Genomic DNA, 24,548 nt, shown 5'->3' on the forward strand with positions numbered 1-24,548 from the left:
GTCAAAGGTCCTTAAAGAAATTCACGTATGAGGTTTTTCAGTGTCTCTTTCAGTGAGATCAGCAGAAACAGGGAAAATGGGATGCAGACAATTACACAGTTCCCAGTTACACAGGAAATCTGTAGAACAGCCAAGAATCAATCTACACCGAAACTGTACTGCACTCTCATCCAAATCACTGTTCTCCCTTTTTTTCCATCACTGACTTACTGACTTTTCTTCACTTTAAGGAAAAGTTCAGCTCTCAGAAAAACATTTACCTGTTCATTAACACACTGTCCATCCCAGTGGCTATGTCTCTGTTCAGAGCAGCCAAAATTGCATAAATAAAAAGCACTTTCATTAAAAGACACAAAATGTGTTTGATGTGCTGTGGGATGAAATACTAATTCAGAAATGGAGCTAAAATACATCTAAGCTTTTCAGACAGTTTACGCCTCTAAAAAGCTAACCATGTCCTAAGAGATGCTAATTTTGAAACAGGACACACCACAGGACTGAGCCATTCACTAGACAGATGTGGTCACTGCTCCGTTTCTCAGACTCCATGACTAGCATTTACACAAATATTCTCAGGGTTTGGGGGAGGGAGCTATATCCAAGCCTTTTAAGCACAATTTATCCAGAGAGAGAAAAAAACCATTACTTTTCTCCCTGGAATTAAGCTATTGATGTGCAGATAATAATCCTCTGCCACAAAAGCAGCCTACTGTATAACCTATTAAAAAGGGAATATACTTTAATTACCAGCTGGAGCACACAACTGAGGAGTTCTAACTGCTTCTCATAAACATCAGCTATAACCATACACACTTCCAGTTCACTGGATTATGACACAGGAGTATTTTACCTAACATATCACAGGGGTTTTTTTTCTTTTTTCTTTTTCTTCGTTTAGCCTGATCCCACTGTCAGTAACTTGACAGACCTAATAATGACCTCTGATGCTGGTTACTAACCAGCCTTTCAAAGCAAGAATCAAAAGCTTCATATTATTATTTATATCACAAAATGCTTTATACTGCCAAATTGTGGAACACACTGCCACAGAATATAATAAAGTGTAAAAGCATAAAAGTGAAAAAGGGATACATTTATGAAGGATGAGGGTTCCTTCTTAGAAATCTTTTCATAATACTGAGAAGCTTCAATCCTGATGAAATTCACCAGCCTTTAGAAATTAAAATGGACTATCAGTCATTTTTGAAAGATACTGTGCCCTACCAAAGGCTGAAAAACTTTCCAATAAAGTTAAATATATGCTTTGTTTTGAACTGCTTATTCCATCCATCACTTTTTTTGCTTCCCAAGCACCCATAGATATAGCAACTCTAGAAGTTGTACATTGTATACACACAATGTGTCATTTCCAACCTCATCTAACACTCAAAACCACATCAAATTAATTACTTTGAATTGGTATCAGTCTAATGGAGATGAAGGCCATGCTTTTATTTATCTTTGTCATGGTTTAACCCCAGCCAGCAACTAAGCACCACACAGCCGCTCACTCACTCCCCCCCCATCCAGTGGGATGGGGGAGAAAATCAGGAAAAGAAGTAAAACTCCTGGGTTGAGATAAGAACAGTTTAATAGAACAGAAAAGAAGAAACTAATAATGATAATGATAACACTAATAAAATGACAACAGTAGTAATAAAAGGATTGGAATGTACAAATGATGCGCAGGGCAATTGCTCACCACCCGCCGACTGACACCCAGCCAGTCCCCGAGCGGCGATTCCCCACCCGCCCTTCCCAGTTCCTCAACTAGATGGGACGTCACATGGTATGGAATACCCTGTTGGCCAGTTTGGGTCAGGTGCCCTGGCTGGGCATGAGAAGCTGAAAAATCCTTGACTATAGTCTAAACACTACTTAGCAACAACTGAAAACATCAGTGTTATCAACATTCTTCACATACTGAACTCAAAACATATTACTGTACCAGCTACTAGGAAGACAGTTAACTCTATCCCAGCTGAAACCAGGACAATCTTCGAGAAAACAATGCCAGATTCATTGCATACACACACAGAGATACATATTTTCTCACTGAAAATGGACTGGAATGCCATACATGGCAGATGGAAAGGTTGTTGGTGCAGTGTTATGAGCTGAAGATAAGAATTATTTTTTTCTGAAACCTCAGAAGTCTCAACCACTGATTTTAATGAACTGTATAATTGTAGTGTTAAAACTGAGATTAAGTTTTACAATAACCATAGCTGGCACAAGACTTACTATAAATTACTGATGGAGAGAATCCCATTTTAAGGAACTTTAAATTACAGCAGGGGTGCATAGTACACTTTTAGTTTTATGAACCTTTCTTCTCTTCTCTTTCCTCTTCTGTTGTTTTTTTATCATTCTCCTCAGTATAGACAGATGTAGATTTGCTGCCAGCACTGACTGCATCAGCCTCCTCTCATTTACAGATCATACAGTTGTTCTTGTCCCTCTTCAAACATATTTAGCCCTGCTGTAGGATGGGGATGCCACCATCATCAGGCATTAATTTATGGCTATAGCGCAGTGACCAAGAGGACAACTTGTCCCTGTGTTTACAGAACTACTTAAATGTACAGCTGAGGCCACACTGAATTATCCAGCACTTTCAGCCCTCAGGACAAAGCTTACTTGCCAAATTGAAGTCTACCGGCATTACACATTGTTCCTCCACTGAATGTTTTACCTTTGTCATGGAAGTTGGTCTCATTGGATATGTTCTCCTGACTGTATTGCTGCCTAAAGATCATTCCGTCCTATTAGCTGAAGTCCATACTCACGTTTAAAACCTTTTATATGCCCTATTTTTCACAAGCCTCAAATCAATCAATTGATATTTTGCAGTTGATAAGTGTATAATCTAAATAATGAGCTGCCAAATAAGGCAATTAATGAATTCCTTGCACTTCCAATGAAGAAGTTCTTAGGAGCCTACCTTCCCTCAGCCCATTCTGTATACTTCTTTTGGAGGTCAAGGGAAATGTGCACTATGGAGGATCTTACCAGTCAGGAGGTCAGTTCATGATCATTCTGCTCAGGGGATCTTCAGGAGAAAATGAAACATTTCTCATGGACTCAGCCTGCTCTCCAGGTGTGTGGCTGTGGACTTAGATTGTACTCCTGAACCACACAGCTCTGTCCACACAAACCTGCGGCGAGCTTGAGGTCAGGGTCAAGGTTCTGCAATAATTCCTGTGGCAGGTGAAACCAACAATCTGTCACAATCCCAACAAATCCTAAGTAGGACCAGCAGCAGTGGGACATACTCTATTGTTCCATTAACATCCAAGCTCTGCATTGCCCCTATTACTTTTTACTCTGTGTTACGTAAAGGTACTATGTGTACATTTCCATTCTAGTGTTAACCCTGTTCAGCTTACAGTCAACATGCTGTGGATACAGAAAGTGACTTTTTCTTCACCCATTGTGGTGGGTTGACCCTGGCTGGATGCCAGGTGCCCACCAAAGCCACTCCATCACTCCCCCTCCTCAGCTGGACAGGGGAGAGAAAATATAACAAAGAGCTGGTCGAGTTAAGGACAGGAGACATCACTCACCAGTTACTGTCACGGGCAAAACAGACTCAGCTTGGGGAAAATTAACTCAATTTATTACAAATGAACCAGAGTAGGGTAATGAGAAATAAAACCAAATCTCAGAACACCTTCCCTCTACCGCTCCCTTCTTCCCGGGCACAACTTCACTCCTGGATTCTCTACCAACCCCCGCAGCGGTGCAGGGAGGCGGGGAATGGGGTTTACGGTCAGTTCATCACACGTTATTTTCTGCCGCTTCATCCTCCTCAGGGGGAGGACTCATCACACTCTTCCCCTGCTCCAGTGTGGGTTCCCTCCCATGGGGAGGGTGGGAGGCCAATACATTTGGTGACCCCAACGTGATTCAAACACCCAGATTACTACTTTCCAACAGCACTGTTTTCAACTGTATCCCTACCCCACTAGTATTTACATCATTGGGATCATCTCCTTCCTCACTTCCTTTCCTCCTCCTCCTGTCATTCTTTAGACAATACGAAAAGCCACAGAAGAACCCAGCCTGTGTAACTGAGCTTCCTGTCTGCCACATGCCTGCACTGAAAATTTATCTTTTTGTCCTACTCTGTTTATCTCTAGCAAGCAACCACTTAAAATATTTTCTAAATACAATGAAGTCACCTACCATTCATGGCAGTCACCCTGCATGTTGCTTGATGGTGGGAATGAAATGTCACTAATGGTGCTCAAAGACACATGAAACTACCTAGGACACACCTACCTAGAGTCAGCACAGCTACCTAAGACAAGTTCTTCTGAGAGCACACACAGAATTTGTTAATGCCAAACTCTAAAAGGTTTCTCTTCACTGTCCATGTGTCCACTGTCTGTTTTTCCAGTGACACTGCTGCTTGCTCCAGTTAACTTCTGCTCTGGGCCTTTTACTAAGAGTGATGATAGTTGGATGGTCAGGGCAGCCACATATTTTCTATTTGTCTCCCTCATTTAACCCCAGTCACTATTGAAAAAACAGTGAAGTTAGGAGCTGTCGGACAGGTGAGCAAAGGGAATAAATACAGACTGAGAGGCCCATGGATTTTAAGTTGCTAACCCAATATTTGACTGTATCATTCAGTGCCTTTGCCTCTCTCCCCTTTCCATAAACTCAGGTAAAATTGTTTTCTTTCTCCCAGCCTTCATGTTTCTCGCCTATTACATCTACAAAATGTTTGGGATGCCAGGTGCATTTCAACAGGTGACTGAGTATCATGGAAGACAATGTGATTTTCACCTCAGTTCAGTTGTGTACCTGAAACTGTCATGTCTGACTATAATGACAACTAAACAATTCTCCAGAACAGTAGAAGGAAACTTCTTTCTTTCTCTTCATGGCTGTCACTAGATCCTGGCAACAATTCTTTACTGTGCCTTTTTCTAACCTTTTCATTGAAAAGATAGGGAATTCAGCAGCTCTTCCTACCCAGTGTTCACTGGCTTTGAAAGGCTGGTGGGCCTTTAGTGAAATTCAGAATACAGAGAAGAGTGAGCCCTAGTCTGTGCAAAAGCTGCTTCTCATATACCAGAGAAATATGCTAGTTATTTTCATATTCCTTGCTCTTGCTTGTCCTCCTAAGACTAATCTGAACAGTGAGAACTGTGTTGTACACAGTATATATTATTATTGCATACTATCAGCAGGACTGACTGAATTGTGGAGACCCAGAACTTTTTCAAGAGGACAGACAAGGACAGAACATAATCCAGTGACAGCAACTAAATCACACAATCAGCATTTACACGTACTTCCCATACAGCAGAATTAGATTGCTCACAATTATTTTTGTTCTTAAGTACAGCAAATGACACCATTTTAGTAGGTTGACAGCTGGATAAATGTTTTCTTTTTTTTTTTTTCTCTTCTTTTTTTTTTCGTCTTTTTTTTCCATGGTAGGATCAAATCTGCTCCCACTGAGCTCTCCCGAACTCCCACAGAATGCAAGCCAAATGTGAAACACAGCATTAGGCATGATGACAACAATTTTCCAACTATCACTGTATAAACTCAGGACTGTTTTAGGCCTGATTTTTGAGAAGTGTTGAGTGCTAACTTCAACCGGAGCACTAGTAGCACACCTGAAAAATGCAGAACTATAAGAGGGACACCCAAATTCTACATATTCAGAACATCTACAGCAAATACCACAGCAAGTTTATGGCATTTATGTCTTCATCAGTCTGAACAAAAGAGCTGGAAATGTATTTTCTAAGCAACAGCTAACCTTTCTTGTTGGAGAGAGAGAGAGGGGAAGAAACTAAAAATATTCCATGCTGTTCCCATGCAAGGGTGGGGAAGAGAAGACTTTTCAATGATACATAAATAAATATATAATTTCAAATCCCTGACCCAAAATAATCTCTTATACCAAGATAAATAAATGAGTCTGTAACTGTTAGTATTGCAGCATGGAAAACAAAAACCAAGTAAAACGAACGATTTGGAAAAACTCCTTATCTCCTCTTATGTCTGCTACAATGTGGTCTTTTACGTATCATGATTCCAAGCTGTAATAATGATATATCAGCTGAATTGTGCAAGCATTTTTGCCCCCTTGACACAAAATTCATCCTTTAAACCACTACAAGAATGACTCCAAGAAAAAAAAATGTATTTTTAAGAGGAGTCTCGCACATCATTAAGCCTACCATATTGTTTCTCAAAGTAACCACTTCAGGGTACTTGCTATAGAAGGGAAAATATCAAGGAAAAAAACCATGAAGACACAGTTACAGAACTTAATGATAAACCATACAAAATGGTCAATATTTCTTCTCAGGTATGCACAAGGAATAATGGGGTTTACACCAACAAATTTATACTTATGTGAGATGAGAAAAAAGCCTAAATTCATTATAAGGAACTATAAAAGAATGAGATGGTGTCTTATATGAATCTCAAGTTTTATTCTTCCAGCAAGAAAAAATTCTCTGCATTAAATAATGTAGAAGGAAATGTATATCATTTTAGGCCTTACTTTACACTGTATTAACCATGTTGCCCAAATTTTGGAGCTACTACTTCAGCCTACTACACACGCTAACAGGTGCCATTAACCAAACAGCTCTTTCACATCGAAAAGACCCAAATACACCACTACTCAGAAAATGTGTGTATTATTTGCTGCATTAGTGACACTCTTGCTGCATTTTGGTTTTTGCCACTATGTCCCGTGGTTGTCATAGGCCAGAGTTTCTGAATTTACTGCTCTAAAGCCTATTTGCATTTATAACAGAGTAATTTTTGAAGCCACGTGTCTGTCTTCCATACCTAGTTTATAGATACTGGAATGACCCAATGTCAGCATCAAGCTAACAAATCATCCCAAACATCTAAGCATGAAGTCATTCTGTTAACAGAAAAAGGAACAGATGCTGGTGGGAAAAAAAGCAAGTTAACTCCACAATTGCTGGCATTTTCCAAACATCCAGCTGAAGGAATGCCGCGGTTTGTAAAGGGCAACATCCTCCCACTGTGACTTACCAGTGTTATGAGATTTCCACTGAGCCATAGGCTAACTGAAAGCAAGTCTATTTCCAGAGAATTCATTTGAGAAATCCCACATTTCAGACTGTTTCACCAGCAGTCTCCTGAGCTAAGGAAGTCACGCAGTCACTCAGACCAAAACCAACCATGGATTCCAGGCACTGGGAGGGAACCAAACAACATCTTCTGTACAGCCTATTTAAGGAGTTGGTCTCACGGCAATAATACAGGAGATAGACAGTAAGTTGCACAGAGCCTTACTGTTGCCCCCTTTCTTTATAGGGCCATACAACTGCTTTCCTAGTTTGATTTATGGTCAGTTCAGAGAACCACAAAACAATTTAGGATGGAATAGGCCATGGGCAGAGAGGACCTGCTCAAAGCAGAGCTAATTTCAAAGTTAGATCAGGTTGTTCAGGTCATTGTCAAGGCTTGAATACTGAGTTAAATTAAAATGTTGACTGAAGAGCTGCCACAAACTTCTAAAGCATCGGTAGGAAGAGAAACCATTTTCTAATGCACCAAAGACTTCAGATAAAGTCTAATTCTCTGGCTTTGGGTGGTCTTTGCCCTGTGGTCATCAGATATCCTCACTGTTTAGCCAGCAATACACTTGCACTAAGCACTCCAAGTCTCACACAGCCAGCCTCCTACTGTCTACCAAATGCTTTTGCTTTTAGGCTATCACATGTGCTGTGAGGGTTACTGTGTGTTTTTCAGAGTTCCCATGGAAAAAGAGAGCAGAAGCACTGCACCCACCCACCCACACTCCCCTTAAATAATTCATGCAAGGCTGGGAAAAAAACTCTTATGAAGTCACATGCAAGCCTCATCAAACTGAGAGTTCTTACAAATGGCTTCTTAAATACTGCAGCAAATCATCTTGTGTGTTCATGTCTGCTGCTCCCAGATACAGCTTGTGGAATAACAACAACTCTGAAGAAGAGAACTTATAAGGGACACATTAAATGCTCCTTATAGCTATAAATCCATAACCAAAAGAGTTTAATATTTCAAATCAATAACAGACTCTAAGAGTATTTCAGAGAGGGGAAAAAATACCACAGGAAGGTAGAATTGAAACAATACAACTTCAAACCATCCACTTCATTTATTATGAGACAACCACATGCTTGGCACTCTTCATACAGAAAGGATGAACCCCAAAGGGCTTTTGTAGCTTGGATCAGACAACACAAAACCAAAACCCCACACTCAGACAACACAATGGCGTGATCTTCATCTGGTATATTGTACCACTAAATGAGACCAGATGAAGATCGATTTTCTCTCTTCTTTAGGGAATATCTTATCTTCCTCTGAATATCTCCATTTATATCTCCTACTTTAAAGTAGGAACCCAAAGAAATGAACACTGTCCTACAGTAAGAATTGCAGAACTCCTATCTAAATACAACAGATGTAATGCAGCCTCCTGCTCTTAGAGCCTCCATATAGAGCCTTAAATGCAAAGAAAAGACCTCAGGGTTTTGGGAGAAAAGCCCTGCCAGTTCATTTTAGCTGAGAAATAACTGCCTCTCCATCTTAACCAAGTTAAAACTATACTTCACAGTGCAAAAAACACAGAACAGAGCAACCCAAGAACAAACAGTAGGTGCAGGAACTTTCACTCCATTCAGAAAGTTTTCCCCAAAGGCAAGGAGGACTCCAGGTTTTATATTCACATCCATATTCTGCTTCATCCCTGATAGGCTAAGGTAATTATATCAAAAGCTACAAAAGCAGCTTAGATTCCTCCAGCAGATTTCATTTGTTTTGTTTTTTTTTATATATATATACACACACACACACATATATATATGAATTTATATTATACATATGAATTAATTTTTATATTTATAGTTTTAACAGAAGGATGAATCCAAGGTATAGGGTGAATTGCACTCTCTAGAAGCTGGAACTGTAGCTGGGTTTCAAGCAGGGTTTATAGCATTAATACAGCCTGGGTTTGGATTGGAAATTTTGTTTAGAACTCTGCAAGAGTCTGAAGGCAGGTGGGGCATGGGTATGGAGGACAGAAGTATCTTACTCTATATCCAGCTGCACAATATCAAGCTATACCTTTTATGGTGACATTTTGCTGACAATGCAAATCTCAAGGGCAAAGCCCAAAGAGAAACTCTCAAAGAAAGAAAAAAACCCAAAACTGACATCTAGACATTATCTTAATTAACGTTAGACAGCCAGCACGGGACCAAAGTGGGAGTTTGTGAAATTGAGCTGCAAATGGTATAAAAAGACTGCAGTAAAACTTCTAAAAGTTAAAGCCTGACTAAGGCTAGGATTCCCCAGGGCATTCTGAAGCCTAATGTAGGGCTGGATGCAGCCCTCACATTAGGAAAAGGGAACTGAACACAAGGTGATGCAGCAGTATCTGCTGCTTCTTTGTGGAAGAGGTGTAAACCTTCTCTAGAAGGGTATCTGGGGCACTCTGCACCTGGACTGCAGCGTCACTGGTTTCAGCATTGACCTGCGACCTCAATCCAAAGGACTTGGACTCCTTAGTGATTGTTTAATGCACAAAAGTGCCTTCTACTCCATCCTTCCTGCTCCTTGCAGTGAGCTCCCCCATGTCTGGAGACTTCGTCACAAAATCCATTCCTACAAGAATACCTTAGAAGACAGGTGCAGCAAGGAAAAAGAATGAACAGTGCTTAAACTGAAAATATATTCATATTTTTAAGATTGTATCTTAAAAAAAGAGAAAAGGGAAAAGGGAAAGAAGGAATGTTTTATGCAGCCAAGGCATGTGTATATAGTGCAGGGAAAAGGTATGAGATGATGGCATGGCCAGAACCTTGCCACAGAGTTTCCTAACTTTGCTACTCTTTCTTTCAGGTAGACAAAAATGCATTTATATATAAATATAATAATGAAAAGTTCTTTGAAATTATACAATAATTTAGATCAAAGACCTTTAGAACCAAGGAGTTTCCTGACTCCTATTCTCATATTCAGTTTACTAGGGTTTTTTTATTCATCAGGTAGATGAAAAATATAATTGACAGATATTAAAAAAATAATTGCAGGGGATGGAATCATAAGGAAATTCTCTTTTCTGCATATTGGCTGTTACAGAGTATGGTTCAGATAAATTTTCCTCAGAATTTTTAAAGCCTATTTTGCTGTTGTGGAGAAGCCTTTCTGTGTTTCGCATAATAGAAAAAGTATAATCAATTTAAGGATTATAAGCATGTACTCTTTTTTTCAGATGCCATAAATGCCTCTTTCCAGAAAGCTGCAGTGTGCTCATTATTGCTTTACTACTTGAGTTTGAATGATTTCACTTGAGTAGGTAAAGCACAATCAACTCAAAACAGCCATTCTAGGGTACAACTAAAATCAGAAGAGTACAAAATAACTCCAAAATATCTAGGAGAGCTCAAATAGTTATTAGGATTAAGATTTTTGTTGGTTTTGTTTATTTGTTTGGAGACAAGCTGTATGATACAGATAGTTCAGTTTGACTGCACTTTGGAAAGAGATTTGCTACCAATTTTTCCCTCAAAGAAACACGGAAGTAAAAAAAACCCTAACTTGTTTAACTCTGCAAAATGTGCACTTCTTACTAAAATCTGCTCAACTGAAGGCTTACAAATTAGTCTCTGGAGGCAAGAAAGGCCATAAAAAGAAAACAACTTCACTTGATTTTCAATAGTAATAAGTCTAAGAGCTTGTAGGATTGTACAGAAGGCAATAAGCTATTGCCTGCACAATGAGGCCTCGTTCTTAGAAATGCAGACTGCAATCAAAGCAATGTGTGCCAAAGCAGTGCAATACCTGCATTTTCTACCCTTTGGGGGATACCAATATGAGCTCATTTTGCAGGTGAAATAATTGAGCTGACAATTTTTGCTTTCCATATCATTATTTGATCAGTATTTAATGAGATTATGTACTTTAGTACCAGCTTCTGGTAAACCAGCACTGAATATCACAGTTTTCTAAACCTTGACATCAGAAATTTACAAATAAATACATCTGAAATCATGGTCTAGTGCTTGGCCTAATTCCTGCAAAACATATAACTAGTGGGAAATCTAGAGATAATTTTACAGGAAAGAATTATGGAAGTGGATTATGTGCTTTATGTAAGTCTAAATTTCAGCTGATGGTGAGACATGAAGATTATCCTAACCAAAACCAGAATAAAGTACCTGAACTGGGGGATGATGTCATTTGCATTCTGTCTACATATGGCTTTACTTATATCTCAATATAATATCAGGGGAAGTTCATACTACAGAGAAAGAGGCAGTCTGAAACATGTAGTACTGGTGTTTTGGGTAGAAGGTCAGGGTGCTGTCAGTGGTGACTGAATAATGATTCTTTTGATGCAAATTAAGACAACTACATCTCTCATTGTCCACTCTGTACTGATTAATGGCAAGGTAGAGGACAGCTGAGACTGAGAACACATTAACATTTTCCTTGCAAATAGCTACTCCACAAATGAAAGTGAAGCATTCACTATAGCTGCTAGCTGAAGCTACTCCTTTAGATCAAATCACTGGTTTTTAGAACTAATGGTTTCAGATATGAACCTAGGATGGACAAAAGTGACCAAAGCAAGTATGGCTGTATAATATTGTGTGAACTCTCCTCTGTAGATATCACCCACAATCATGAAATTTCAATCCAGAACTGCATCTCCTTTGAGTACCATGGAATGTTGACTGGTAAGTTGTGCCCCTGGCAAATAACTTTAAGTGCACAAACATACATGTCTTCCCCCATTTCTTCAGAAAGGTTTGGTATCAGAAACAGCTGGAATGAGTTTTTTGATACAATAGTGACTTTCTGCTACCATGTTGGGAACAAATACCATACAAGATTATATCTAAAGTCTAACTGCCAAGATAAATGTGCCTACAACAATGACTAATCTTCATTTGTGCAAGTAACATTTGTTTACTTGAAACAATCCACTAATCTCACCACCTTTAGACCAAATCAGGAAGCTCTGACCTTCTGTTACTTTTAGACTAGAAAAGTCATCTGAGGTTAAGGATTGTGAACAGTTACCTCAGCCAGGACTACTTGACCTTCTAGTTCACAGTGTTTTCACTTGCCACATTACAAAACGTACAGCCCTTGCTTCCCGGTAAACTCAAAGAACCCAACATCAGCAAGACAGAGCTCTCTGGGGGCTTGTCCTGGATGGCTAACAGTGTTCTGCCAAGTGAGGAATTGGGCCCTTTGTGGCTAAAATTAGATTACAAATTCTTCAGGGGAGAGCTTTCCTCTAAAGGGAAGCCTGTAACAAGCTTCTCTGTCACTGTAAAACAATGATGATAGGTAAATTAGTTAGTAGGCTACAGAGAGAGAGATGTCATCACGGATCATCTGACTGCTTGTGAGAGAAACAATGAATAATATTGAACAGTTAAAGTTTCAAGTAATTGAAAGTATCTACAAGGTAATGAATAGACATCTGGCAACAGTATCCTGTTCCAGTTAGCACATCATTCTGGATAGCTGGAGTTCAGCTAACTGAGGTTGCACTATAAATGCATTATAAAGATTTTCCAGTATGCAGCTTCTTTAACTCTGGAGGTCTTCAGATTCTTATATCAAATCCACTGCTTTAAAAAGAAAAGAAAAAAAAAAAAAGTGTAATGGAGTGAAACCAACCAACATATTTAATACATTAAAGCCTGAATATTCCTGCCAAGGCTGACTGGTCTGGGAGGTGGAATGTGTGGTTCTCTAAGACAGCTACAAATAGATCCTCTCCCACCAAAGCTGAAAAAGCCAGCTGAGCCAGCCAGCAAAAATGTAAAGCAGACATTAACCACAGCAGCCTGCACCTTCCCTCTACTTGCAAGCTCTCTGTACCAGCAGGAAAAAGAACGGAGAGAGCACCCAAGACAACTGAGCCTAGACTGCTCTTACGCACTTCCTGAATTATTGCTAGCTCAGAGGCACTGTAACTGGTTTGTTGCTATTAACTTCCCCACGTGATGCATTTCAACCAAAAGCAATACATGTGCAAAGCACCCATCTGATTGGTTTGACTGAGGTTTTCTTTAATTACATGGTAAGAAAGCAAGCTAATTTCCTCTCCCCCCCATCCCCCCACTCCCCCAAACCCCCGCAGAAAGAGAGGCAGCAAACACAACCTCAGAAAGACCATCATCAGGGTTTCAATCTGCCATCTTCTGTACTGAAATCTAAGGCTCCTCTTTCAGGTTCTGATATATGGATTTACATACAAAGACTAATGCTCTCATAGCATGACTTGCACATTTGGGAAATAAAACTCACCACACCTTTTTCCCCTAACAATTATTGTTAATGAATACATACTGTTGGGACTATCTTTGTTTCTGAGTGTTTCCTTCCTAGAGCAGCAAAACTTTTCCACCACACCACTCCTGCAAGAATTCTTCTTTTATAAGTTTCACAACAGTGATACAACTTGTCAATTCACTTGGCCATCATTCTGCCAGTGACAAAATACTTAGTGTGATACATCAGCCTCTGATTTACTGCCCCTTTCACTGGTTCATCAGAAATTTGAAGACCTTGAATGGAGAAGCGTTATGTAGAAATTGATAGGAGCAGGTCTTCTTCACTTTCCAGTGCAATACAGAACGTTTCCTACAAGCTCTGGAAGACCTTGAACTACCAAGTTTTAATACATCACTATTATTATGTACTTTACAGAAATTTGAAGACATCTTGAAAGATTTCAGAATACATTTTCTATTCTAAGCAACCTACAAAAGTTTTTAAAAATTCCTTAAAAAATTTCCGTGATAGCTTTTCTTCCAGCTCAAAGAAAAAAGAAAAAAAAAAATACCTCAAACTAAACCCAAAACCAAACGTGCAAAAGATTCAGAATGGGACAACATGATTTTAACTTGTTAACATCCTTTTCAGAAATCACACATGCATACACTACTTAGAAGAAAGTTGTGTAATATTCATGCTGATAAAAATCCTTACATCACTTAATCATGTTCTTGAGTAAACAGTAGATAAACATGTAGTTCAAATCTAGATGTATATCAGTAATAATGTACGTGCACACAGAATTTATTGGTGAGCTACTTCAGTTGGGACAACAGTAGTACCTTCTTTTTGCTGCAGTAAATCTGCCATTTCTTCTCTGGAGGGAGTGCAAACATAGCCTCTCTGTTCTTGTCTGTAAGATCCAATTCATCCTGGAGATTGTGAAAAAGAAAAACAGAAAAACAACAGTCAACAGCTGCATTGGTAACTTCTAATAGGTTGAGAGGAGTCTGGACCAGGTATGGTGACTAGCCTTCAATCAAAAGGCAGAGGACTTAGTGGCTCCCAAAGGCTCCAAAGATTATTGGTTTCATAATTTTTACCTTGCTACTGCAAGTTCTCCCTGTCAGAGCAGAACCTATGAAGAGAGGCAGCCTGAACAACTCCCATGTCAAACTTCCATTACTAATGATTAGTCAAGGATGGGAAAGACCACATGAAAGGCATGAAGTGAAAAACCCAAAGCACTGGCTTATGTGACACAGACACTCCTTATGACTCTTAAAGAAAGGCTAAAAATTCAATACACTTTTTTCCTGGCCTGCAGTACCAGCTTGGTCTTCCATAGAAGGAGAACAGTGAAATCACTGTATCTTTTAAACAAAGGTCACAAGACAGTTGTCTAGTGGCAGTGATGTCAACAGCAACCTACAGGTTGAAAGGTTTGGCCAGATGTTTGTCCTCTGAACCACACAGTCCCCAGCAAAAGACAACCAGCTTTTCAGACATAAAGGAAATATCTCCACACAGCATCACACCAGGTTGAACAGACCAGCAAATTCAGTCTCTGTTAAGAAAAGTGAGTTCAGTGGAACACACCCTTTTAGAGCCTAGCCAACCTACAAAATGAAGGATAATGCTGTGATCTGGAACTGACTCCCAACTCTGTTACAAGCTCCCTCTGGATACACCACCGAATTCCCTAGCTTTGGTTTCTCTTCTGTAAAAGGTGGATAACAATAGACTCTCTTCCTGTACAATATGTCTATAAAATCATCAAAGCAGAGACTGCTACTTGCTCTGTGTTTATTCAGCACTGACCAGAACAGGGCTCCAATCACAGTTGACAGTTTCAGGTCCTAATGGGAAGGAAACAAATAAGAATGGTCTTCATAGCAAGCAGCCTGCATGAGCAGGGACAGACGAAGATGTCTAAATGAGAGTTTCAGCAATATAAAGACAAGCTTCCAATAATGTTTCAATGATTCAGTTTTGGCAGGGTTTTCTTCTTCCTATATATTTGAAAGTGTTTGGAGAAGGGGTCCAATATCAAGATGACACTGCAGCACTAAGAATGCTGCACATGCAGATTCTGGAACCCACACTAACCTAGCCCAAGCAGAGACAATACCTCTTTAACTCAGCCCAACAATGGCTCATTTGGAAAGGGTTCAAGGCTGGGAAACTTGTGAAAACAGTGAGCTAAATTGCACACTGAGCCTGGTAGCGGCTGCTGACAGATTTAAAAGCCTGTAGAGATTTCAGCTGCAAAAAGGTACAAAAGAAATGCAAACAGTAACAAGGCAAGGTCAGTGCCAGCAGCCTAAGGTAGAAGAAGCTGGAGGGATTTTTTTAAACAAGAAAAAGTTTAAAGGCAAAAAAAAACCCAAAAAATTTTAGCTGTGCAAAAAAAGTGCAAACCATGTGGAAATGTTTAGGGTGAATTTCCAAACAGGGGGGCAGCCAAGTGAGGCAAGGAGTTTTATTCTTGCTACACACAATTAGAAAGCTCAGGCCAGGATCACATTCTTGGGGAGAGAGGGAGAGTGAAACGACATGTAAGGTCTTAAGACAAGTGAAGGAATGCTGTTGGAGGTCAAGCATGTGGGAGGGAAAGGAGGGACAGACAGGGAATCAGAAATGCCAGGTTTGGAAGAACCACCAAAGAGGCCAGAACACACATCTGAAATGAGCTGGCTGGGCTCAGCTAAATTCTTAGAAAAATTATGATTGTTTTATTGAACTGCTTAATGATCTCAGCCTTTTTTTCTTTTTTTTTTTAATTTTCCTTTTTAAATAACGACCAACTAACTCGGTTTTCTAATCCATACTGCTCTTTCCAGAGTCTGATGGCAGATTAGACAAGCAGCAAAAGCTCTTCCCAGAAGCTGTGTACAAAACTGAATGACGATCTCAACCAATATAGTTCAAGACAACCATTTCATCAAAAGAACGCTCCTATTGACTAAAACCACCCAGAGGGCAGGATGCTGACACTTAGAGGCTTCTAGACACTGCCCTGGACACTGGCAGTATCAGGGACATAAAGAGCACTCTGCCTTCAATGAGGCAATGAGAATATGCAACTTCTAGTCATGCAATTTGCATCCTGATAGCATGACATTCTTTTCAGGGCAGAAGCCTACAAAGGCAGTTTGAAAGGATGGAAGATCTAGTGGGAACAAAGAGCATCCACACCCTACTTCATTGTGACTCAGGAGGGTAGATTAAGCCAGAACATTAGGAGTCATCACATTAGCGTAGGTAACACAGTAACAAGGAAACTGCTCTGGTTTCCAGGCATAATGTGATCCTCAGAGGCAGACCTAAACATACCTGACTGGAAAATAGCACATGGAGGATGGATTACCCTTCCTTTTGAAACAGCTAGTGTTTGTCTTCGTTAGGAGGCAAAATGCTGGGTTCTAATCCCCAGGTCAGATGAGCAAGTAGCAAGCATGTATATTCAGCAGGGAAAGAGACACTTTCTCCAGAATGCAAAGCAGCAGTCAAGCTCTTCAACACCCTTTCCTGAAGGTAGTCTTCAGCAAGTGTGCTCCTTCACCGAGAAGAAGAAAAGAGTGGGAGGAACAAAAGAGGCCTACATGCCCCCCTCTAACTAGACCATTAATCAAATCCCACCTTATAAAGAACCAAGAAATCCCTGCAAAATATAAGAAACATGAACACTTTTTCTGGAACCCTCCAAATCATCTTACTTCTATCCCCGACCCCTTTCTATAGAAGGGGATCAGAAGACCACAGTGACTGCACAGGAAGCCCCTGGATCTAACTAAGAAAAAAGATCCTGGATCAGGCAGACCATTTTCCTGTTCTGACTCAGGATCCTAACAGACAGCACATGAGGAAACTTGCTGCCTTGGAGGGAAGCAGGAGGAGCAACAGAAAGAATAAATTTCAGAAGATTAATTTGGTCCATGAATAGGTCATCCTGACACATACTGACAGAGGCAGATCTGTCAGTATGGAGAACTTCAGACCCTAGAGTTAGCGCACTGACAGCAAGCAGCTATTGAAGAAGAAAGGAATTGCAAAGGTTGGCAGGAAAGGGGAAGAACTACAAACTCTGCATGCAGTTATCATCATCAAGTCGGAGCCAGGCTGAGGAAGGTGATATGACCGAATGCCCAGGGAGCAAATGTAAAGGGCAAGAAAAAAGGGTCGGTCACAATAAAGCAGGGAAAACACCCTCCTCCATCACCTGTGCCAGTTTCCCAACAGAAATGTAGTAACTCCTCTTCTGTGCCTTGGATGGGCAGCTCAGTTCCAGCAATTTATGCCAGCATGACCCTGCACAATGGAGCTCAGCCTCCCGGCTCTTAAAAATACTTGAAGTTGCAAGTGTTCTCATGAAACACAGATTAAAAAGATACTTGCCAGGCTGGCCTGAGGGAGATGTAAAGTATCTCCAGTTAATATTCCTTACATTTCTCTCCTTTATCTATTTCCTATTTTATTTTATTTACTGAGAGGGGGATACATTCAGTTAATTTCACTTTCGTGTGGGCGTTTATTTTACTTACACAGATTGAATTTCAGTGATAAAACATTTAAAAGGTACTGGAGCTGGATTTGAGGTTCAAATCTTTCCAGTCCAGTTCTCAGGCCAAAATGGAAGATGGCCTCCATTCAAAATGGCTACATCCCAAGGAAATAAGAGACAGAGAGAAAGAAAGGGAACAAAAAGGAAGAATGGGTAGGAAACATAAACCCAGTATTTCATGGGATTTAAACCCACTTTATGTCCCTTGGTTTTGGGAACTTTCATCAAAGTGTGAAAGCTGGATTTGGTGCTAGGTAGCCATCACCTTGATAATGGTATCATTGAAAGCCCTGGAAGAGCCAAACAGAAAAGTATTTCTCACTTAAACTGGGCAGCACTTTTCTTAGTGACATGAAATGAAATTAATATAGAGAAAAAGTAATATTTTGGGAATGTAGAAGAGTGGTTCACTTGGAGAGAGAACCACTAAAGGAGAAGTTTTAACACCTACTAACATGCCTGCCTCTCTAAAGGAGAACATTTAACGCCTACCAACACCTCTGTACTGAGATGTGTATTGCATCTCCACCATTCAGTCATCTGTGGAAAGGCAGGACAGAATCACAGGATAGCTGTTCCTTCACCAGTCTACTTCACCTAGCCTTGCAAGAATACTTATACAGTCCATAGGAATTTTGGAATTTAAATAGGGAAAACTTGAAATAGTTTGAAAGGCAAACTTAGTAAGATACTCAAAGACACAATGAGACTTCCCATTTTCAACATATCAATGCTGAAGCCACAGCAGGGGTAGGATGGAAATCTCAACACTATAAGTATACAGAGTGTTAGGGCTTCAGGGCTCCAGCACCTCTTGGCTTCAAATCAGAATGCTGGAGACCAAAAGACGCAAACTTGGTTCTCCAAGGATATTTGGACACTAATGGGAGGTTTCCTCAGTTGCAGTTTCTCTATGTGTCCCACTTCCACTGACTGCTGGACTCCTGGTCACCAGGGAGCTTACCACTGAGTTAAAGTCAGACAGCTGCTTCATTTTGGAAAAGACAAAAAAAAATGAACAACCCCAAATAACCAACTAATGAACCAACCACCTTCAGAGGCTGGTGGGGTTGGTTTGTCGGTGGGGTTTTATTTTTTGGTTGTTGTTTTTTTGGTTTTGTTTTGCCTTCCTAAAAGTTTAATGCATTATGCATAGCATTTCCAGCACGATGAAGCACAGAATTCTGACATGGAATGTTTTGTTTACTGCAGGTAATAACTTGCTTAATATGGGCATAACACATATTTTGCCAGGAGGGAGAGGAGATTTTGCTTTTCTTATGTTTAGTTAGATACCTGTCTTGTTTCATCAATTATAATTCTTATAATTTCAGCTACAGATAGTTTAGTTACACTTTTCATTTTTGTCTGTAGGTCACAGTCTTTCTTGCTTATAGTGCTCTTGAAAGCCTATCCTTTCTATGAGCTTCCATCCCAGGCCTGTGTTTCGCATTTAATGGCTTTTTTTATGACTAAGAGAAGTTAGTGACATCTAAAAGCATATTCTCATTTTTTAAATGTTTATTTCTGCCTACAAACATATTCAGGCAACTATTAAAAGATTATTAAAGAATGAAATCCTTTTACTATCCCCAGAGGGAATAGCTTTGGCATGAAATCAATCTTTATTCTACACCACAGAATCCAACACTAAGACGTAATACATTGGCAAATAGGCTTCATCACTTCTGCGGTTCAGAGATGCCTATTTTGACTGTCTGGTTACAGCTCTGTTGCATTGTTTGGTTCCTTAGCAGCTGATGGGTACTCAAGCAAAAGAACACACAGGTTCAGCATGAACAGGCATCATGGGAACCAAATCTTCAGATGGTATAAACTGGCAAAACTCCCTAGAAAGGTTAAACTTTACTCTCCCTTGTTAAACTCAAAGTGGAAACTTAAAAACTTCCAGAACAGACGAGACCAGCAGTTATCTGACCTGTGACCAACATCAAAAGCTTCAGAGGGCAGCGCAAAAGCCCTGCAAGTACAAAGCCACAGAGCAAACTCTGTAGATGGTCAAACACTTCCTATTCCTTGCCTCAAAAACTGGCTGATTCTGTGATGCAGGTGAGTTAATGTCCCTTTCAAGATGGGGATAGCATTGGTATTTCCAAATATTTTTTTGCACAGCTCAAAAGTTTTCCTTTTGCTCAGTCACACCAGCATTATCCTTAATGGTTCTTTGTGAGTCATCCAATAGGGAACAAAACTGAGAAAGTAGGAATTATATGAGGAGGTCTTTACACACTCTAGAAAACCTCCTTAATTTGAAGACTTTTTATTTTAATAACTTGCTTGCCTACTCACCTCAAAAATTTAGTTTCCAAGGGTACATTCATTTTTACATTTGACCTTGCAGTGTATGAATTTTAGTTAAATTCACCACTCTTATCTTGCTTCCTGTTCACATCCCCATTCCTTCTTTTTTCCTTTCTCTTGCACACACCTTCCTCATCCACCTCATCAATCATTCTCTCTCAGTCTCTTAACAGCATCAAACTCACCCAAGTTACAAAATGAAGTATAATACACTGTTGCCAGTAAAATAAATTCCCTGTAGAGTATGATACCTGTTGCTGCAGGTTCCCCAAGGTAATTTATATAGATGCCTGTCACCATGTCCCTAAAAGGGCTCTGTTCCAGTTCCACTGATGCTCCCAAGTGGCATAGCACAGCTGATGGCCTTATGCCCTGGATGAATTTATTTAAATCTTGTTCAAAGTAAACAGTGATTATGACACACCATGGGATCCCATCCAGCATCCACTGGCAGGCCCCAGAGAAGGTTGATGTTCATGTGCAATCACTTTGAGGGAATAGTTGATGGTGGGTTAATCAATGCTGAAGTACAACTCAAGCTGATGTGAGATAAATAGCACTGACATGTCTGGCACTGTGGAGGAAGGGGAAGCAGGGGAAGGAGACCACGGAGGAGGTTGTCAGCAGCACACTACAAGCCTTTGCAACAGAGAATCCAATCCAGCATAACTGTTATAGCTTTAGCAAGTGAACTGAGTAGGACTACATTGCTAAGATGTGACTTATATGGCCTGAAAGCTACACATTTACATTAACAACAGTTACAGGAACATTTATTTTTCAGTTCATGCTGCCTATGCCAGCTTCTGTTGGCAAATAGGTTAGTCTGGTGGCTCACATTTGAGCTGTGCCTCTGTCCACCAGGGAGGGAGGTCAGGGAAGAGCGGAGACACTCTCATCACAGGTCCAGAGGCAGTTGTCCAAAAAAGCTGCTTCAGAGACAACTGCAGTAAGTGAATAAAAAAATCAATCTTCTTCAGATCTCAGTCTCTTTGCAAGGAGCTCATAACTCCTTCAAGTAGAAGAGATAAACCTTCCCTGTTTAATCACTGTGTCCACCTCCAGGGGACAGTATAGGATTGTTCCCCTACAGTTCTCCTTCCATTGCTTTGTTCAATCCAGCTCACCAGGCTGACATGTAAGAGGCAGCCTGCTGGAAGAGTGCACATTTCCAACACTGAGGTCGATAAAGCATTCTAAAGACTGCCTGTCGGAACTGTCAGTGAATGAGGTTGATTCAACTGCACAAACTGCCTACACTCATGTACAAACTGGAGCAATGAGCAGTGCAAAAAAAGTACTGCTCAGCAAAGCTCCCTAAAAAAGAGAAACATTTCACAGGCTTTACCTAATATGCAACTGCAAACACTGGCGTGTGATTGAGGCAGGCATTGAGAGGAGTGAAACAGAACCTCCTCCTCTAGACAACAACCAGTTCCCATCCCTACCTTCTCAGGCTGTGCCTGGCACAACTACATGGCTGTACCCACAGCAAAAGTTCATGGCAGATGTTCTTTCAACAGGCAACAGCACTACCACCCGCACAGCTAGCACATCTCCAGATGCAGCACATTGGTTAAAAGTTCCCACTTGGGCACCTGATATATGTCCCAAGTCCACTGATAACCCACAAAGAAAAAGCAAAATAACCCCCAAAATCAACTCTTCCCTCCCCTCACGCTCTTCCATCTCATCCTAATCCCTGGTATTACAAGCAGCCTTTATAAAGCACACAGAGATAACATACCATATGAGGCTGGGGAGTAACATTTTGATCATTTTCCCAATTGATAAGAATTAGGTGGATTACTGCAAAATATTGGGTTTCCATGCATTTGCATACACATAGTATGTTTATATGCAGTTACGTATGCTACTCGCACCTTACATACACAAGAACTATATACATAAGACATACATAACAACATAACATCTGCCCATACCTACAATGTCTTATCATTACATCAGTGCACGATGAAACCACTGTGCACATGAGTTGCTCACGCAGCCTGCTGGCATAGGAAGCAATATTTACATTTTGACTACTGCCACAGATCTGACTGTAAAGCAGAAAAGCACACAAACAAACAGCTGTGATTCCCATTATACTCTTTTTCCCTCTTGCTTTTTCAAAAAGTTGCTGCTTTTAAACCCTTTCAGTACTAGGGGCTGAAATCTCTTGATTCTCGGTCATAACAATACAAGACAGAAAGCACCTGATGTTTACATACTGGAAGATGTGTTTCTCTTCTACCCTGCCAACACAGAAGTTACTCATTCTTAAGGCTCAGCAGCAAAGTAAGACTTTCACCCATTAAAGGCACTGCTTTTTGGCAGAGAAATTTATCTCACAGAAAGTCAATTAACATCGCACTCAGCCACCCCCAAACACAGCCCCCACTACACTGCTTCCTTTTTCCCTTCCTTAATCATTGGTTAATTGCTTCTTTGCTTCCTGAAGAAGAGCTAAATCCTGTCTCCCTCCTACTCCTCAAAGCTCTCTGTGACTTGACAGCATACAAGCACCTGTAACCAGCAAGGCCTATCATGGCAGTCCCCTTTCGCAAGCCACTAGAAGCAGCATCTGCCATTCATTTTCCTGCCCTTCACAGGCAAACTGCATGCGTGAGACAACAATCTCCTGGGCCAAATAGAAAGAGAAAGAATGAGGAAAACCAGTACCTGTTTATGCAACAATACACACAGGGCTACAATATGGGTAGAGCAAGAGGGACGTTCCATGGATATGGGTCGGCATATGCAGACAATAATGAAAACAGTTGACTACCATCACTGCTTTTTCTGTTACGGTGGGCTGCATGTCCATGTCAGTGAATTGGAATGAGCCCAAGGAGAGGGATGGGGATGAAAACTGAATAGGCAAGCTCATGTCTAATCTAAATCCCTGCTGCTGCAATTTAAGCCTATTACTTCCGGCCCTATCAACCACAGACATGTTGAGTGGATTTTTCTTTCCTCTTGATAAGTTTTCAAGCCTATTAAATGCTGTTGTAATGTCCCTCCTCAGTCATCTTTCTTGAGACTAAACAAGCCCAGCTCTTTCAGTCTTTCTTTTAGAGGTCATGTCCTCTGGACTTCTCATTCCTCATCTAATTGATTTCCGGGCTCTCCCCAGTCAAAGTACATCTTTCTTGAAGTGCACTGTTCAAAAGTGGGAACGATGTTCCAGCTGAGACCTTACCAATGCTGAGTGCAAAGAGTACTTCATGCATCTTCCAGACTGCATTCCTGGTTACATATTTCACAAAGACAATGACTTCTTTTTTGTTTTTTTAATAAAACCCCTCAAAACCTGCATGACTTATGTTCAGTCATGATGTATGATAATACTTGGTTTCTTCTGAAGAAGTGTACCCACCTGGCTGCTTCCCATCCTCAATTACCAGACTTGCTTCTAAAAGAGAATGCTTTAACTGTCCCCATTGAATCCCATCCTTTTTCACACAATTTCTCCATCGTCTTTTAAGCTTATCTTTTAACATATCCACAGTGTTTACAGTCTAGTGACACCTGCAAATTAATAGGTATGCTCTGTATTCCACTATCCAGTCAATTAAATGAAAACACCAAACAGAACTGAAGCAAGCCATTAAACCTCTGCTTGATACATCTTTTCACTGTGACAGGTTGCAAGTCCTCTAGGGCAAGTACCATATTTACCTCTACATTCTGATTATACACAGTATATCAAATATCTCTCTCAAACAGAGCTTCTAGCATCACTGTCTATAACATGGAATATCAATAAAATCTGCTGTTTCAACACAGTGCCCATTCCCCACCCCTCATTTCATTTCCTTCTCCTCCCCTCATTTCCCCATCCCTTCCTGCTCCCTGTGTCAGGGTTTGTTTTTCATGTCAAGGTCCTTTAGGTGAGACCCGGTATGGGAAGGTAAGTGTGGGAAAGGTTATTAGGAAACTGCCTTCTAAACTGCTACCTTTCCGGCCTCCCCCACCTTCTCCCTCCCTACAAAGTCTCCTCTGTTCAGTTTTAATACTAGTGAGTTCAGAGGAGGTTCCTAGGCTAGAGCAATTCACAGCTTGGACTGTGCCAAAACACACAAGCACACACCTCTGTGATCGCTTCCTGCCCAAACACAGTCCTGCTGGCTTAACCGTCAAAATGTGGGCTGGGAATTGCTGCTGTGGCCCTCTGCCAAAGGCAGGCTAAATTTCCAGGGGCGTCAGTGCCACCTACTCCTCTCCTCCCAGCTTTTTCCTCTTGTGTGCATCCTATTTGCCATATGCCCCTATGGAGGAAAACAAGGGTAAGTCAGAGCTTGGCTGACCTTTAAATCTCTGATAAAATATTACGTAAAAGGGCAGGAGGAACTGAGAG

General features: G+C 40.6%; 1 protein-coding gene across 1 annotated transcript in view; it reads right to left on the bottom strand.

The window, feature by feature from the left end:
* The window catches only part of DAAM2 (dishevelled associated activator of morphogenesis 2), a 175,353-nt gene that overhangs the window by 83,570 nt on the left and 67,235 nt on the right, over nucleotides 1-24,548 (bottom strand). The window contains exon 3 of the mRNA XM_010581122.1: nucleotides 14,145-14,234. Coding sequence (XP_010579424.1) covers nucleotides 14,145-14,234 — 90 coding nt within the window. The remainder of the gene's footprint in view (nucleotides 1-14,144; nucleotides 14,235-24,548) is intronic.

The sequence above is a fragment of the Haliaeetus leucocephalus genome, unplaced genomic scaffold, assembly GCF_000737465.1.
Source record: "Haliaeetus leucocephalus isolate CR32 unplaced genomic scaffold, Haliaeetus_leucocephalus-4.0 Scaffold752, whole genome shotgun sequence".
NCBI lineage: Eukaryota > Metazoa > Chordata > Aves > Accipitriformes > Accipitridae > Haliaeetus > Haliaeetus leucocephalus.